At 42.8% G+C, this 18,137-nt stretch overlaps 1 protein-coding gene across 1 annotated transcript in view; it reads left to right on the forward strand.

The window, feature by feature from the left end:
- PAK5 (p21 (RAC1) activated kinase 5) overlaps positions 1-18,137 on the forward strand; it is a gene marked incomplete at its 5' end in the record, with an annotated part of 104,465 nt that overhangs the window by 81,270 nt on the left and 5,058 nt on the right. The window contains 3 exons of the mRNA XM_081314449.1: positions 2,539-3,033; positions 6,286-6,419; positions 10,949-11,075. Coding sequence (XP_081170575.1) covers positions 2,539-3,033; positions 6,286-6,419; positions 10,949-11,075 — 756 coding nt within the window. The remainder of the gene's footprint in view (positions 1-2,538; positions 3,034-6,285; positions 6,420-10,948; positions 11,076-18,137) is intronic.

An 18,137-nucleotide genomic window follows, 5' to 3' on the forward strand; every position in this document is an offset into this window, starting at 1 on the left:
ATGACTGCATCTCACTGCAAGGTATTGCAAGCCAAGTACCAAGCACCCAGATTGCAGTTCAGTGACTGTGGGGATGCTACATTGGCCAAATCTCAGTGGACCAGTCATAAGTACCATTTATTCAACACAGTTGTAACTTTGAACAGTCACTGAACAAATGGTTGTAACCTGAGTATTACCTGTATTATTATGGATTTGGAATTTTTTCCAACTTACCGAGTCCTTCCCAAGGACATAGGATATGCAAATGTTGTGTGTCATGGTGTTAAAAAGATATCATAGCAGGATGTGCCTGCCTTTATTTTTGCACAGCTGAAGACAGCATGTATAATGCTCCCTCTTTTCCCCAAGCAATTTTGTGAGGTGAGTGGGCTGAAAGTGATTGGCCTTAAACAATGGAGAAGAAACTATACCTGATCTATAGCTACATGACCACCTATCCATGGGGTAGTACTGGACTTGTGGCTTTTATAGTAGAAGATATTGGCCAGAGCCCCAAGACCTTTGCCTAGCTTTGTACACCAGTTGTGGAACTTTTGGGACCAGGAGGCCCTGTAGATCATAATCCATGCCCTCATCACTTTACAGAAAGACCACCGCGACGTTCTATACCAGGCTGACTTTGAAGTTAAAAGTGTTCTAAAATACGGTGGCCTACTTGCCAGCCAGTGGTAGAAGATCTGGAAGTGTTATCCAAAGTAGTGGTCACTGGCCTGGCTGGCAATTTGCTTCCAGCTTCAATTCAAAGTGCTGTTTCACATCGCCTATAAAGCCCTCAATTCGGGCTTGGGTTTCCAGACATTTATAGGATCTTTTCTCCCAGTCCAATTTTTTTCCATCTCTTCAACAAGAGAATGCTGAGAATTGGTGGTGGAGAAGTGGTGAAGGAGTCAGTAGCCTGCTGATACTTCTTCAGTGCTGTCTCCACCCTTTGCAACATCTTGCCCTTGGAAGTATATGATACTCTTTAACTGCTCGCCCTTTACAAAAGCACTGACAGTCTTACGGTATTTCAGCGGCTGTACCAATACTAATGATGACAGGAGCTGCCTTAACTTTGGTTTTTAATTTGGGGTACCCTCCATATTTATTTCCATGGGCATTGCTATGTTGTTTTCTGTAAGCTGCCTTGAAGCCTATGAAATAGGTGGTGCACATATTTTTATATAAATAAATGAAGGAGAGGAACCATCTGTGGCCCCTGATTGGGTTGCCCCAACCTGATCTATGGCAATGTTTTTCAACATTGTGCCTACAGAAAAGGGAATTGAAACCCAGGTCAAGTCCATTTGACAGACCCTGCACCCTCGCTTCTGCAGAATACCTTGCAGTTGGGTGGGACCTGTATTCTAAAAACTATCTGTGGAAGAGACTAGTAGGCAACTCATGTTACCCTCATGCCAAGGTCATGAGGCCTCTGGAGCTCATCCCCCCAGGCTACTGAAACCCAGTGATGCCATTTATTATCCAAATTCAAAAACATTCAGAAAATGTTTTGGATCATTAGTGATGCTATGTGTCTGTCTGTCTGTCTGTCTGTCTTTGTTGCTACTTATCAAGTCTGGGGATGGGTGCCATAGCATAGCAGAACATAAAGAAGCTAAGGACACTTAGTGTCAGTAGCACCTTCAGGAATGGGGAAGTAAAAAGAATTACAAGGCTACCCCAAATCTGAATTTTCCTGCTAGACTTTGGAAACATGAACTTAAAAGGGCTTCATCAGCAAGCAGAACTGGAGACAAAGGGGTCGCAGGTTATTTTAAAGCTAAGAATGTATTTCATACAATGAAATCTAAGCATTTCATGACAGTGTCATTACATTCAACCTCCAAAAAAAAAGGTTTTTGCCTGGATGATGACTCCATAGATATTTAATCCTGCCTCTTGTTCCCTTCTTTGAGTCTGCCCTCAAACACCTCCTACCTCTTTAGCTCAGGAGCATTTATCTTCTGCTCTGGTTAGAAAGTCTCTTTGACTTGACTGGAGTCTGAGGTTATACATCTTAAAAAAAAACCAGCCATGACTTCCACATGAATCAGCTCTGTTGAAAATCAGATCAAAGCTGTCTGCTCTGTCAGCAGCTCTCCAAAGACTGAGGCTAGGGATTTTCCTCCTGTTAACCAATATCCCATTGATTAGAAAGACTGGATTTAGAACCTGGAATCTTTTTCAATCAAACCATTGGTTCATTGTAACAAATTGGTGGGCCATGATACCCTGTTCCTAAAAGACGATTGCTTGTAGGCTGCCTAGTTTGGGCCACCAGAAGGTTTAGATCCATGCTTTGAAAGCCAGTTCTGGTGGGGGGGAGGTGTCACTTGCTTCTCCCCTACCCTTGAACAATGTCTTCTGCCCTGCTTGAGAAGACAAGTAAGCCTTTGATAAAGGGGCAACAGTGTACTAATTGAACAGGATACCTTTAGAACATGTGTTTCCAAAGGCATCTAAGCAACTAGTAAGACAGTCTGATGGCCACCCACCTGGAGAGGAAAGTTAAAAAGAGCAAACGTTAACTTTTTGATGTGCCTTTTTCCACAGCTGGATTATGATCGAGCACAGATAGTAGTAAGTCCACCCCTTTCTGGATCAGACACATACCCACGAGGCCCAACAAAGCTACCTCAGAGTCAGTGCAAAGCCACCTATTCAGGTAGTGGCTATCAGTACTCAGCTATCTATCACAAATTCTCTCACTTTCACCACCAGCCTTCTCTGCAGCCGAGCTCACATTATACTTCCACAGCTTCTTACCCAAGCTCCCCCAGCATCACTTCAAGTTCTTACCCTCCGCCGAGCTGGGGTTCCACCTCAGATCAACAACCCTCAAGGGTCTCGCACGAGCAGTTCCGAGCAGCTTTGCAACTGGTGGTGAGCCCAGGGGATCCACGGGAATACCTGGACAACTTTATCAAGATCGGGGAAGGCTCCACTGGTATCGTTTGCATCGCCACAGAGAAGCACACGGGAAGGCAAGTGGCTGTGAAAAAAATGGATCTCAGGAAACAGCAGAGAAGGGAATTGCTCTTCAATGAGGTAGGTACTTTTGGAACCATAAGGAGATTCTTTCACGACCTTAATTTCTTTCCATACAGTACAGGTAGTCCTCAACTTACAACAGTTCATTTATTGACCGTTCAAAGTTACACCAGCACTGGAAAGTGTGGCTTACGACCAATTTTCACAGTTGCCACCTTTGCAGCATCCCCCATGATCACCTGATCAAAAGTCAGATGCTTGGCAACTGGCTCATATTTATGACCGTTGCTGTGTCCCACACTCACGTGATCCCCTTTTGCGACCTTCTGATGGGCAAAGTCAATGGGGAAGCCGGATTCACTTAACAACCTGGTTACTAACTTATGAACTGCAGTGATTGACTTAGCGACTGTGTCAAGAAAGGTAAAATGGGAGAAAACTCACTTAACAAATGTCTCACTTAACAACAGAAATTTTGGGCTCAATTATGGTCGTAAGTCGAGGACTACCTGTATATCTTAATCTGAAGGCTCTCAGTGCAGAGATGTTAATGCCATATACTGTTTAGACTATTAACCATAAACCAGGAAAACCTGGTTTTGTTTTTCACTCAACTTCAGAATTTCCTGGTCAGTCATGTGTCTCTCAGCCTCACTTTCCTTGCAAAGTTTTAGGAAACAGGCCAGCTCTTATATGGTCAGAGTGATGCAGACTCTGGGCCTTTTCACCCACCAATGACATAAAACATCTTGTAGCATCACCCAGCCATCACTGATGCAGTATAAAAGCTGTCCTCCTTACTGTTAGCACAGTGACCGTATGACTCAAGAAGATGCTGTAAGTTGCTAGGGGAAGAATGAACAGTTGGCGGTAGGTAGGTGTGGGAAACTGGGGAAAAATAACTTTTTGAAGCCAGCATCTTTAAACCAGTCTACTACTTTCAGGTTCAATTCACAACATTGGCCCACAATTAGTAAACTAAAATTCAGCAGACCATCCAGTCAAATTTCCTACGTGATGAAGAGTGGGGTCAGCAGCTTGCTTTTAATATTTCTGATTTAGGTAAACCCTGTGAGAATAAAATGGGAATGGGGAGAATCGTGTTATTTGTTTTGAAAAACAGTCATAAAATAAAATTTGAGACGTTCAAATATCCCAGAAGATGGACATATTCTCACTTAAGATACATTAAAAGTGTAAATAAAGTTATATGTTTATCTTGTTTTAAACTGAGCCCCACTTTCTGAGCAGACACCATCCATTTCTTCTAATATCTAGAGCAAACTGTAACCTTGATAAATATAGTTTAAAATGAGAAGTCCCATAACTTGCCTTCAAAGGGAAATTCTCTGTGTGGCAGAATAAAATCTTATTCGATAGAGAAGGATTAATTAGCTTTATGACATTGATTTAAATTAATGAAATAAGTCAAATAAGTTAAAGTATCAGTTTCTGCTCAGATATGGATAGCGTTTCATTTCTCACCATAGTTTTAGCAGGCATCTGAATATTTAGGATTTCTAGAACAGTAATTACTCTGCTTCGTTTTTGTTTTTCCTGTTGGCTGAGCAGAGAAGAATAAACATGAACACTAATTAATAGTATCCAGGATATTTTATCTTCACACAATATCAGAGCAAACATTATACTGTGGGGCTGGAAAGAAAGGATGATCACATATATAGAAACCAACATGTCTTGGTTTGGCCAACTGGAATATGTGATTTGTTATTGTACAAATTTAGGCCCAGCTTTTCAAAACTGATAAAGAATCAGATATAGATACAACTACAGCTTTTACAAAAAGTTCATAGAAAGCAGTTGTCAGTACCATTCATAACAATCCAATAGCACAACAATAGCATCAGTCCTAGAGTCTTCTGAATGGAGAGGAAGAGAGGAGGTGTTTCAAATACAACCCATGAACAATATAACACCGTTAATACGGTCACAAAGTTGTGACTTTTTCCTTTCTAATGCATAAAGGCAAGTCTGCATTTGGCAGTTTCTCAGACAGCAATGTTCAAGAAACAAATGCGGTACCAGCAGTAGCAGCCGAAGAACATGTTTTTAAAAATTGGAAGAATTTGAAAAGGAGCTGCGCCAGACAGCCACATGCCATTTATGTGACTTGGAACATTCAAAAGAGGCTTTGTTTCTTTGTACTTTTTTTCGAGGTAGGGACAACATTGTTGGAACACTTGAAATGGCTATTTGGAGCTTGGAATATGCCAATGAACATAATTTTGCTAGTTCTAACTATGGAATACATCCTCCTTCTGAAATATGCCTATGTTCCCTTCTTGCTTCTGGTTGAAAGTAACAACAGTTTGCATGATGTCCAAACTGACAAAATGTAATTACAACTAACCATGATTTACATTATTTTTTTAAAAAACAGAATTAAATTTGGGATTCAAATTTTAGTTGGCAGCAGCTGTTTGATGACACAAAAACACTCCCTCAAAGATCTGCCCAACCCTGATGCCTCTTAACACATAAATCTGGCTTAGGCTGTAGCTGCCATTTTCAGAGCTGAAAACTTGCAACAGCTGTGCCCTTTCCCCCCTCCAGTTTGTTCCCTTGGAGAGGTCCTATGCAGTGAACTGCTTGGTGAGGTCATCATTGGCGAATTGCTGTTCTGAACTCTCTAGGGTTTCAGACCTTCCTGAAAGATGCCAAAGATATCTGTGCCTCAGTGGGTCCTTTTGCAGGTGAATAGTTTGCTCTTCCAAATGCACATGTGCGCGACAGGATTAACAGAAGACCACTGATGGCATCAGACCACAGGATTAGCATGCTTGTAGTGTGTTGCTTAGATAAGATCATTTGATTCAGCAAAAATAGTGCTGTGCACTTCCAAAGACCAGTGTAAGCCAACCTTTTCCCCAAAGCCTGTTAGTTCAAATGCAGAAGGATCAGGTGCAGCAAGCTACTGCTGATCATTTAGTCCATAGCTCTTGACAAGGCTGTTTTCCCTTTTCCTGCATGAGTGATCACGCCTGTCCTAAATTCCAGTTTTACACACCTGGTACATATAAGAGAACCCCTGCACCATTTTTTTAAACCGGATTTATCTTCATTTCTATTTATGAAGGAAGGGAAGGATCCAACAACAATTCTACCCAAGCTCCTTTCCACGTCGGGCTCTCATTTCTGGCCAGTCTGCGTTCAACATTATTCTACTGAGAATTAGCATCCATATATGAATGACAGGACTGAACATTCTCTCCCATTTGGCGCAAATGAGCAGGAAAGTAGAGAAACCCCTGGCCTGTGTTGCACTGTCAGCCTTTGCTCTTCTTCCAGGTTGTTATCATGAGAGATTATCACCATGAAAATGTGGTCGACATGTACAACAGTTACCTGGTGGGAGACGAGCTTTGGGTTGTGATGGAGTTTCTGGAAGGTGGTGCTCTGACAGATATAGTGACTCACACACGGTAAGCTTGTTCTTTTGCCTTCTGGCCATTTGATCCTTTGCAGAAAACCACTGCCAAGGGAGCACTGCCAAGGGCCTTGTCTGTAAGATGAGGGAGCCGAAGCAGATGAGGTCTCTCTGCTGAAATGAGTGAAACTCCCCCAGGCAGAGCCTTGCCTGAGGGCCTGAATCCCCACACTGACCTCTCATGTAAAGGGGATTCTCTGAAGGCAGGGCAGAACGCGCCTCTTTCATTCATTCTTTCGCCCTTTGAAACAACAGGAACGAAGGAGGAGGAAGAGGGAGAAGTGCAGACTTGGGCATCTCCCATTTTGGTTATTCGCACTGATCCCCTCGACTGTTTCTATAGCAACGTTGGAAGTTACTAAATATGTTTTGTGACCGTATCAACAGATAAAGCGGTGATCTGACAGGTTTAATTTCCAAACTGGATGCATTCTTCTGCTGCCGAAAACTATCCCAAATCTTTCTCAAGTCTGACCTTTTCTCTGTTGAAGGATAATAATATGCTGTTAAATGCATAAATGAAGCTCTTTGGTATGCTTTAGAGCAGTTCTTCTCAAATTTGGGCAAATTACCAAAAAAATGTAGTGTTTTTTTTTCTTTGGGTAACAACACATGAACTTGTTACCCATCACACTAGGGAAATTTAAATTGACTTTAAACATTGCTACAGATACTAAAATATATTTGAAAATCTCCCAGAGTTTTCCTATTAAAACAAAACTGATAAAATTACCAGTGGTAATTTGTTGAAATGACATAAAGATCATTCAATTATACGGTTTGTATTTTATTTATTAAATTTAGAAACAGCTCATCTCCTCATAGAGGGAGTCTGGGCGGCATACAAATAAAATGTTAAAAACATAAAAACTGAACATAAAAATTTAAAATAGAGGCAAGAATAGTTAAAATTCAACATAAATATAAGTAGTCCTTGACTCGTGAACATTCATTCAGTCACCGTTCAAAGTTATGACGATGCTGAAAGAAGGAACCTATTGCTGGTCCTCGAAGTTCGATAAAACTTTCTGATAAGTGATTTTGAATGATGAAGGAAGAACTTTGGGAAGCCCTGCTTTAGAGGATAAAGGCATAATTTAGTTGAATACTTCTTGTACGTTTCATAACGTATCTCTATCCCAGTAATTAGTTAAAACATTTTCCAGTAGTTAAAGTGGTCTCTTTCTTTTCCTAACAAAATACTGTCTAGCTTCCAGTGAGGACAATATAGAGGACAAAACCTGAAACAGCAGCTAATCTAAAAGAGCTTCATAAGGATAATAAAAAAAAAAATATGTTTATGCTCACGACTTTGCTTTACAAAGAAAAACTCAAGAGCTAAACCAAGGCAATAAAGTAAATAAATCTAAAGGGCAGCTTTCTGAAACAGAGGACTGCCCTTTACATTTGGTCATTGTAGTTCAGCTTGAACTTGCCTTATATTTTCCATTTTGAAATCAATCCTATTCTAAAACCATCCTACAAGTCTCAGCAGGCTAAGAAAGGCCAGACAGAAATAGGAAAGCCCAACAGGGTTTCGCAGATATACATGTGAGTGTGTAGTGTAAAGCAAGCTAGCTTCCCTCCCTCCCTCCCTCTCCCCCCCCCTCCCTCTTTCCCCCCTCTCTCTCCCCCTCTCCCTCCTCCTCTCCATGGAGAGATATAAATCCTATGTCTGAATGGGAAGTGGGGATAGAAGAGATGTTTATCGGTTCCTCTCAATATACAGTGTTTGGAGTATACACGTACAGGTAGTCCTCAATTTACAACCATTAATTTAGTGACCTAAGTTACAACAGCACTGAAAAAAGTGACTTATGATCGTTTTCACAGTTACAACCGTTGCAACATCCCATGATCAAGGACGCTTGTCAACTGGGTCACATTTATGACAGTTGCAGTGTCCCAGGGTCACGCGATCATCTTTTGCGACCTTCTGATAAGCAGAGTCAATGGAGAAGCCAGATTCCCTTAACATCCGTGTTACTGACTTAATAACTGCACTGATTTACTTAACAACTGTGGCAAGGAAGGTCGTAAAATGGGGCAAAACTCACCTAACAGCTGTCTTACTTCGCAATAGAAATTTTGGGCTCAATTGTGATCGTAAGTCAAGGACTACCTGGAAAAAGTATGGGTTGTGAGACATTCTCCTATCTTTATAAAAGTTTTCTTTCAAACTGTAATTTAATGTAAATTTTACAGTAGTCCATTCGTCCATACACTCTCCCATTTATCTAGCATTATATTATACCCATATTTTTTGCCAATTTTACCATACACTCTTTAACATACTCATCTTCTACTATATTGTCCCCAAAATAAGACCCAATATTATTATTTTTTGCCTCCAAAAGAGGCACCAGGTCTTATTTTTTTGGGGTGTGTGTCTTCCACTCACCTTGCAGCAGTGGCACCAATAGTCTCCCCCCAACAAGCTGGCCCACTTCTTCTGAGGCCAAAGGAGCAGCTTCATTCTGCAGCTGAGAATGGAGCTCCGGCCTGTATTTCCGGAAGGCCTCTGCAGCCGAGAGCCAAGCTACAGATTGAATCCATAGCTTGGTTCTCGACTGCAGAGGTCTTCCGGAAAGGCCTCGGACTCTGAAATGTAGGCTGGAGCTCCATTGCCAGCTGCAGAATGAAGCTGCTCCTTTGGCCTCAGAAGAAGTGGGCCAGCGAAGCAAGTGTCAATCCATGGGAGGCCTGGCTGCAACAGTAAGCCCTAGTTTGATTTTTAGGCATCTGCCTTGCCCTAAAACTAGGGCTTATTTTTGGGTAGACTTGTATTAGGCCCACCCCCAAAATCAAGCTAGGGCTTATTTTCTGGGTAGATCTTTCTTTTGGGGAAACACAGTAGGTACATCTCGAGTAACATTTTATATTTTAGAAATCAAGTGGTCATCTCCAGAACATAAATTTAACATCCAGTTCAGATTTAGTTCCTGTGAAAGCAAAACTTTTTTTTTAATCAAATTTAAATCTTTCAAAAAATTCTGTAATAATTAAACCAATCACAAGCAAATCCTTCACTTACTAATTGTTCTCTTGATCTTTTTCAAATATCAATAAGTCTTGATAATGTCATCCATTTACATTCCATATCATCTCTGTTTTATGTAATGCTTCATGAGGTGATAGCCAAAGTGGTACTTTATCAGCTAATCTCCTTTTATACTTCCACCATATACGTGCAATCAATTGGATAACTTTAAAAAATTCCAGGCTGTTAGACCTCGAAGGTTTTGATTTGAGATTTGGGTGGCATGTCTATCGGTGATATGACAAAGTAAAAATTAACCCTGCTTTTAGGATTCATGCTATTAGGCAATCGGTTGCACGGTTTTGTTTAATGTTAATTGTTTAAGAGAGCTTCTAGGTCTCTCCATTCCCTTCTAGCTATGGAGATGCTACCTAGTCTGTTAACAAAATATCTGCAAATAGCCATCCAAGCTCAGAGAGCACCAAGCATTCACAGCTCAACTCTGAGCTACAAATAGTCTCTTTTGTTAGTTTTGTTTAATTTGGAAGCTTTCATATCAAGTTTTGAATAGCAAATTGTTTTGTTCTAAAAATGGGGGCATTTTTCTCATTTGCTTTATGACTTTTATTTGCAGAACCAGGGTTATTTTTAAGATTGGTTTCAGCCCACATATTAAAAATTCCCATTGCTTTCACTAAGGGCTATTTTCTGAAATATTACTCACCAGGCCAATATTTTGGCAGGCGTATAATTGCAAACAGATGTTTGCAGAAAACTCTTCCTTAAATGCTGTCATTAGGATTAGATTCATTAGATGCACTCCTTAATTGCTGTTTGAACATTACAGGAGCTTCCTAGAAGATCTGATCAAAGTATCTGCAACTTTTACATAAGCATCATGTTGCTATGAAATGTTAATCCTATTGAGTGAGCTATTCATGACCTGAACTGCAGTAGACAATTAGCCATTACCACTTGGGTGCCATTGTGAGCTTCTACCTGCGTATGCTCCAAGTGGACATTGTCTACTACCCATCCCATTTTTATGGGTGCAATGGCCTTGTGACCTCAAGCTATCGTTGCTGCATCTGCCAGACCAGCTTTGTCTCCATAGGTGCCCTTCAGTCATTCATCTCAAAAACTTGGCATGTGCAGGTGGGAGGAGGAAAAATACACAACTTCTCAGGAGACCATCTAAAGAATTTGTTACAGAAGAGGTAGAGTGGATTTAGAAGGTACCAAATTCAGTTTCTTTTATGATAGCATGGTAATGGACAAGACCTTTCCCAACACTGGGAAAATCTGTGCCAGCCAAAGTAATGCTGCTCTACTAGACATATGGACTTCTTGAAATCAGCAATAATCTACTTTCTAGTTTATGAGAGATCCCTCAGGAAAAAGGCTGAGGTTTTTTCATTGTTTATTGTGAAACATTAGAAATATTTTGTTAATGTTATCTTTTGTAATGACGTTTTTGGGAAAACATATCCCAGCACTAAACATTTGACAACACTTCTTTTCCTATATTGCCTGCCAAATTCCAGAATGAATGAAGAACAGATTGCTACTGTTTGTCTATCTGTTCTAAGAGCATTGGCCTATCTTCACAATCAAGGCGTTATTCACAGGGATATAAAGAGTGACTCTATACTTCTCACTAGTGATGGGCGAGTAAGTATTTTTTTCATTTTTTTCTGGCTTTTTTTAAAACTGGAATCATCAAAAATGGATTGGGATTTTAATTAGGATCAGAAAAAATAGATAATGAAGAAACTTGACATGACTGCAAGTTGCTGGGTGAAAATCATCTCTCAAAATATCAGTCAGAATTTACCCTGATCCCATGTGTTGATCCCATTACCCTGATCCCATGCTATTCTGAAGCAGTTGATTGTGTTCACTTACAGGGTTGGCACTGTGGCTTTTGTGAAGGGTTAGGGCTGATAAAAGACATCTATCTGAAAAGCAGATGCAGAACAGAACATCACCTGCAACAGTTTGTCTTAAGCCTCCTCTACTGATTGCTGGAGAAAAGTTAACAAGTTTTAGAAGAAAATATAAAACTGCAAAATAGACGCAAGAAACTTCTGTCAACGTTGAAGTTATTCACAAAGTTAACCCTAGCTGTAAATTAGCTTTTATGGGTATGAGTTTGTGAATTGGGTCACTAAACTTCCTAGACTTAGGAAATGAATCATGAGATCATCATAAAGATTTTTTTCCCATTGGCTCTGTTACCATCTTCAGGCAATTATCCATGTAAACAATGCAAAATTATGTTTTTATGGGAGGATTAGATCAACACAATCTAGAGCAAACATATTTCACTTGATCTTAATTTGAAGCATGTAAAAATAAATGTAGACAATGATATGTCTAACACATAAGCAAACAGATACATTTCAGTGTTTGTGTAGAGGAGCAGTTTGGAATACTAGGCTAGACTCATAAGTAATTCAGGAAAAGTGAAATTTGCTCGTAGCGCTACACAACAACACAAGATTCTGCAGGTATTTCTGATATTTTAAACACTTATTTGCTTACTGGTTAAAATGATTATTGCCTAATTAAAATGATTAAATATTGCCTAATAGCCTCTTAAGGTGCTACAAAAATCTAAACTTTACAGAATCCAAATATATTAAATAAACGCAGAATTTCCTTGATATCAATTTAAATTTGGGTAATTGAGTTCTTCTTTTTTTAGCATGGGAGGCTAGCCAAATGGTCCTTCTCTGATGGTTTGCTCTAGGAAAATTCCCAATATCTAATTGTTGCATCCTAATGCTCAAGATGCAGCAATGGCTCTAGCCTTCAGTACAGTGCAATTCTCATGAAATGATTCTTTTTCTGAACACAATGATATAACTTACAGCTTTGTTAAACTTCAGATTACTTCAGTAACATGTTAGCAACCTGTCCATAAAATTTACATTGCTTGCCTGAAGCTTTTTCATCATTTACCAAGAGATGTGGGAAAATTTGCTCAGCCTGAATTTATACGTGAACTGCCCCGGTTCATACCTCCAGCCAAATCAGTCTGTGCATCAAAATCCTGACATTTTCAGAATATTCAGAATGTTGCATTGGGACTTCAACGAAAACAAACAAACAAATGTGCTTATCGCAGAAATGATGTTAGAAACATTGAGCATGTAAAAACCAAGAAGAATCAAGACAAAGATACACAAATTAAGAGTCTTGCTTTATTATTATTATTATTTTGTGTAGTGGAGAGATTTGCTGACAAACATGCATGCATATTTTCATAACGATTTCATTATTTTTGCAACATTTGCAAAGTGTTGCAGCAATGCACTGACACATATGCCCCACCAAATAAAATAAATACATTAAAATAAAAATTGAGTAAAATCAAAGTGGACAGATTCATCTATCCTGACTTGCAAATTGTATATATTCAGGGAGGATATTGTAAAAAAAGAAGAGAATACCATTTTGAATGCTTTTTGGCTCTTTTCCCCTGATCTTTGCTTAATAATATGCACACAATGCCTCATTATGCTCATTGTCTGCGATGCACATTTTGTCATGAACAGTTGTATAATCATCTGATTCCACCGCCCCCTCCACTTTAAAACCATCTTTTCTATATTTCAAGATGCAGAAGATGGGCAAAAGCTTCCTCTACTCCTCGATAAAGGGAAATTGATCTAGCATTCAAAAATATCCATTGTTTTGTCTCCCTTTCATGGTATAAAAAGAACCTTTTATGCCACGTATGGCTGGGCTATGGTTTTATAAATAGTAACAATCATTTCTAATTTTTATTTGATTGATGTTGAATTAAGAAGCAGAAAACAGGCATGAAAAGTAATGCCAAAATAAGATAAACAGTGCCACAAATAAAATGTGAGGCACCATCATACAAACATTTAGAGAGCTTCCTTATTAATTATTTTGATAGCTCCCTGTTCTGATCTCAGACTGCATCCTGACATGATAAATGAGCTACTAATCTAATCTAATCCACTTTAGTCCCAAGACTCAAGGCTCAATCATTATTCTGCTTCAGGCACAGGAAGGGGGCCTTGATTGTTTTTGCCATGAGTTGATAAAGGCAACCTTTTTTGTTTGTTTCAAGTATGAACCAAGCAAACTTTTATATAGGTGTAACATTAATTGATGCTATTTAAAGTCATCATCTCTGCTCAAATGAAGAATACAAGAAATTTATTGAATTGTATTGAAAATTGAAGAAGTCCCCCATGTACGTTTACACTGCTACTTAGAGACAGTTGAGTTTTATCCTCTTGATTTGATTGCTATAAACTCTTGAAAGTTGGTTGAAGCTAGTAGCAGTTAATACCAATAAACAAGAAATACTTTATTCAGTTTGCATTCTAATTTATGTTTGCATTACTCAGTTTATCTTTTGCGAATCAATTTGCAAACCAAAAGGCGGTTATAAAACATTTGCATTTCCCTGAGTTTTGTGGGACAGTTCTACTGTTAGAACTACATGCAATTTAAAACTTCTAAATTGTGCATGAAGAGGAGCAGCAGGAAACATCCTTGTCAAAATAATTCTTTCCATAAACTAGAGAAAAAGTTCCCTTAATGAGAGAAAATGAGAGGTATGCAAGACAATGCTTTCGTTGTGATCAGCTGAAAAACAGTTTATCATTGGGCAGAAAGTATTGAAATCATAGAAAATGAGCCATTGATATAATTTCAAGTAGAGACTTGTGGTTAATTGGATGGGGAACCTGCAGCCTAATAACCTTTATCATCTTCACCTAATTCCATTTGGCCCTTAGTGAACTGCTCTCTGAATATCTGACTACTATTGGTCCCTGACGTGGTGGCTCAGTGGGTTAGGACGCTGAGCTTGTCGATCAGAAGATCGGCAGTTTGGCGGGTCGAATCCCGAGTGCCGCGTAGCAGAGTGAGCGCCTGTTACTCGTCCCAGCTTCTGCCAACCTAGCAGTTCGAAAGCACGTAAAAAGGCAAGTAGAAAAATAGGGACCACTACAGTGGGAAGGTAACAGCGTTCCGTGCGCCTTTGGCGTCTAGTCATGCCGGCCACATGTGTTCTGAACCAGCCAACTACCGGCCTTGTAATAAGGCAAACCCCTGTTCAAGCAGTAGAGACTGGAGAGCGTCTGAGGCTGCAAAGCGTCTGCCAAGTTTAATTCACAAGCAAAACAACAGAACAAGAAACCAAAAGCACAGGAACTTGAATCCACAAGCGAAAGGGTTGCTTTCAGCAACCAGCCCCTCCCCAAACACTCCTTTTATTTAGAGTTCAGGGCGTGGTCTCCCTGTGCCTCCTCCCGAGGAGACCCGCAGCCTTTTTCTGCTTAGTCCTGCTCGACTGCCTCCTGCGTCGGGCATCCTTGAACAGGGCCAGCTGTGGGTCATCATCCTCCGCACTATCGGGCTCACGCAGCTGAGAAGAGGGCCCCGGCTGAGGGCTCTGCCAAGCCTGCAAGCCATCATCAGCCGGTTCGTCTTCCACACCCTCCTCCTCCCCCTCATCTGAGTCATCCGATACATCTGAGCCGGCTGCCGGGCCCACCGGCTGGCCCTGAGTCACAACAACATGACCACGGAGATGTCCTTGGACAGGCGCTGGCTCTTCGGCTTTGAAATGGAGATGAACACCGGCCCCTAGAGTCGGAAACGACTAGCACGCATGTGCGGGGGAACCTTTACCTTTTACCTTATTGGTCCCTGAAATATTGTTCTGGCAAGTGCTTCCTATTCTACTTGGTGGAGGTAGCATAGAGAGGGGAAGAAAGAATATCCTTTTCGGCACTGAAAATTTCTCCAAGTGACCCTTTTCTTCCATTGATTACTAGTTGTATATGCATCTAGCAATGGTCAAGGATTCCAACTGACACAAAGTTTCTTTTCCTACATTGGAAAAAGGTTCCCCATCTGATTATGTTGAACAATCAAAATTATGGATCTGCTCAAAAAAATGTAGTTAATATTCACTGCCCACTTGTTTAATTTTGTACTGCATGGTGTATATTATTTATCATCAGGGAATCCCTTAGCCCGCGAGAGATCACCGTCCCTCAGATGGTCGGGTGTGAGTCTCTCCTACTGAGATACGGCCCGGGGGCGCAGTTGGGCCTGCTGCTGGCATACCTACCACCTAATCGTGCAGCGGCAGCCCTGCCCGAGCTACTCGATGTCCTCTCAGGGTTGGTGGTTGAATTCCCAAGACTCATGGTCTTGGGCGACTTTAACCTACCGTCCCTGGGAGGATCGTCCGATCTGGCTCGGGAGTTCATGGCTTCCATGGCGGCCATGGACCTGTCGCAAATAATTTCTGGACCGACTCATGAGAGAGGCCACACCCCAGACTTGGTGTTCTTGTCTGGACGGTGGCGCGATGATATCGGTGGGGGTGCCACGACTATTATGCCCCTGTCATGGACCGATCATCACCTCGTGCGGCTAGACTTCCCCTTTGCCACCCCCCGCCGTGGGTGCGCGGTGCCAACCAGATGGTACCGCCCTAGGCGCCTAATGGACCCTGATAGGTTCCAGGCAGCGCTTGGGGACGCACATGCACTCCCTGCTCACAGCTCGGCGGATGCCTTAGTGGAAGCCTGGGAGAAGGCAGCCACGGAGGCTCTGGACCGAGTTGTACCCTTGCGGCCTCTGACCCGGCGCAGATCCCAGCGAGCCCCATGGTTCACCGCGGAGCTCCGGGAAATGAAGCGTCGGAGACGGGGCCTAGAGAGCCGTTGGAGATCCAGTCGATCCGAATCCGACCGATTGCGATTAAGAATCCTCACCAGGTCTTATCTCGCTGCGATAAGGGTGGCAAAATCCAACTACTTTTCCACCCTCATCGCATCCGCAGATAATCGCCCGGCTGCCTTGTTCAGGGTGACTCGCTCCCTACTGAACCAAGAGGTGAGGGAGGAACCCTTGCAGGGTCGAGCCGAGGAATTCGGTCAATATCTGCTGGATAAAATTGCTCGGATCCGAAACGGCCTGGACTCCAACTGGGCTGAGTTGGAAGAACAAGGCATGGACAGTCTTGTCGACGTCATCTGGGAGGAATTTGATCCTGTGACTCCTAAGGAAGTGGACAGGATTATGAGGAGGTTGAGCTCCTCCACATGCTTACTGGACCCGTGCCCTTCCTGGCTGGCATATGCAGCTCGAGAGGGGACACGAGGCTGGTTCCTGGCGGTCATCTCCGCTTCTCTGAGTGAGGGTCACTTCCCCACCGCCTTGAAGGAGGCGGTGGTGAGGCCTCTCCTCAAGAAGCCCACCTTGGACCCATCCTCATTGAATAACTTTCGTCCAGTCTCCAATCTTCGCTTCCTTGCGAAGGTTGTTGAGAGCGTGGTGGCGCACCAACTCCCTCAGATCCTGGATGAAGCGGTTTATCTAGACCCGTACCAATCGGGCTTCAGGCCGGGCTACAGCACGGAGACGGCATTGGTCGCTCTGATAAATGATCTCTGGAGAGCCCGGGACAGGGGCCATTCCTCTGTCCTAGTCTTATTAGACCTCTCGGCGGCTTTCGATACCATCGACCATGGTATCTTGCTGCGACGCCTCAGGGGACTGGGAGTGGGAGGCACGGTTCTGCGTTGGTTCTCCTCCTTTCTCCAGGGTCGCTCGCAGTCGGTGTTGGCAGGGGGACAGAGGTCGACCCCGAGGCCTCTCGCTTGCGGAGTCCCTCAGGGGTCGGTCCTCTCGCCTCTCCTGTTCAACATCTACATGAAACCGCTGGGCGAGATCATTCGCAGCTTTGGAGTAGGGTACCATCAGTATGCTGATGACACCCAGCTTTTCATCTCAACTCCAAACAACATCAGTGATGCCCTCGACGTGATGTCTCGCTGCCTGAAAGCGGTCCGGGAATGGATGGGGAGGAACAGGCTTCAACTGAACCCGGACAAGACTGAATGGCTGTACGTACCAGCAAGCCAGGATACTCAGAACATCCCATCCCTTAACATCGGGGACAAGTTACTACCCCCTGTTGATAGGGCCCGCAACCTGGGTGTCCTCCTTGACTTGCAGCTCTCCCTGGAAGATCACATAGGAGCTGTGACCAAGGGGGCCTTCTCCCGGGTTCGACTAGTTCGCCAATTACGGCCTTATCTGGACCTGGATGCCTTACGTACAGTCACCCATGCTCTTGTGACCTCTCGCCTAGACTACTGTAACGCTCTCTACTTGGGGCTGCCCTTGAGATCCACTCGGAAGCTTCAACTGGTGCAAAGTGCAGCGGCACGGACACTCTTGGGAGCCTCCCGATACTCCCATATCACACCTCTCCTCCGTGCACTGCACTGGCTTCCAGTTGCCTTCCGTGTGAAGTTCAAGGTGCTAACAATGACTTACAAAGCCCTACATGGCATGGGTCCGGACTACCTACGGGAGCACCTTCTGCCAATGTCAGCACCCCACCGTCCTGTGCGCTCCCACAGAGAGGGCCTCCTCCGGGTGCCACCGCTCAAGGAATGTCGGCTGGTGGCCCCCAGGGGGAGGGCATTCTCAGTGGGTGCGCCAGCCCTCTGGAACAGCTTACCAACCGAAATCCGGATGGCCCCCGACCTCCGCACCTTCCGGCGCGAATTAAAAACTTATCTGTTCCAGCAGTCCGGCCTGGCCTGATAGCTCTAATCTGGGGTCCCAGTTTGTATTTTACTATTGTTTGTTTTCACTATTGTTCATTCTGTATGCCTACCTTATTCTGTACACCGCCCCGAGTCCCTCGGGAGAAGGGCG

This window comes from Vipera berus, assembly GCF_964194415.1.
Source record: "Vipera berus genome assembly, chromosome: 1".
Taxonomy (NCBI): Eukaryota; Metazoa; Chordata; class Lepidosauria; order Squamata; family Viperidae; genus Vipera; species Vipera berus.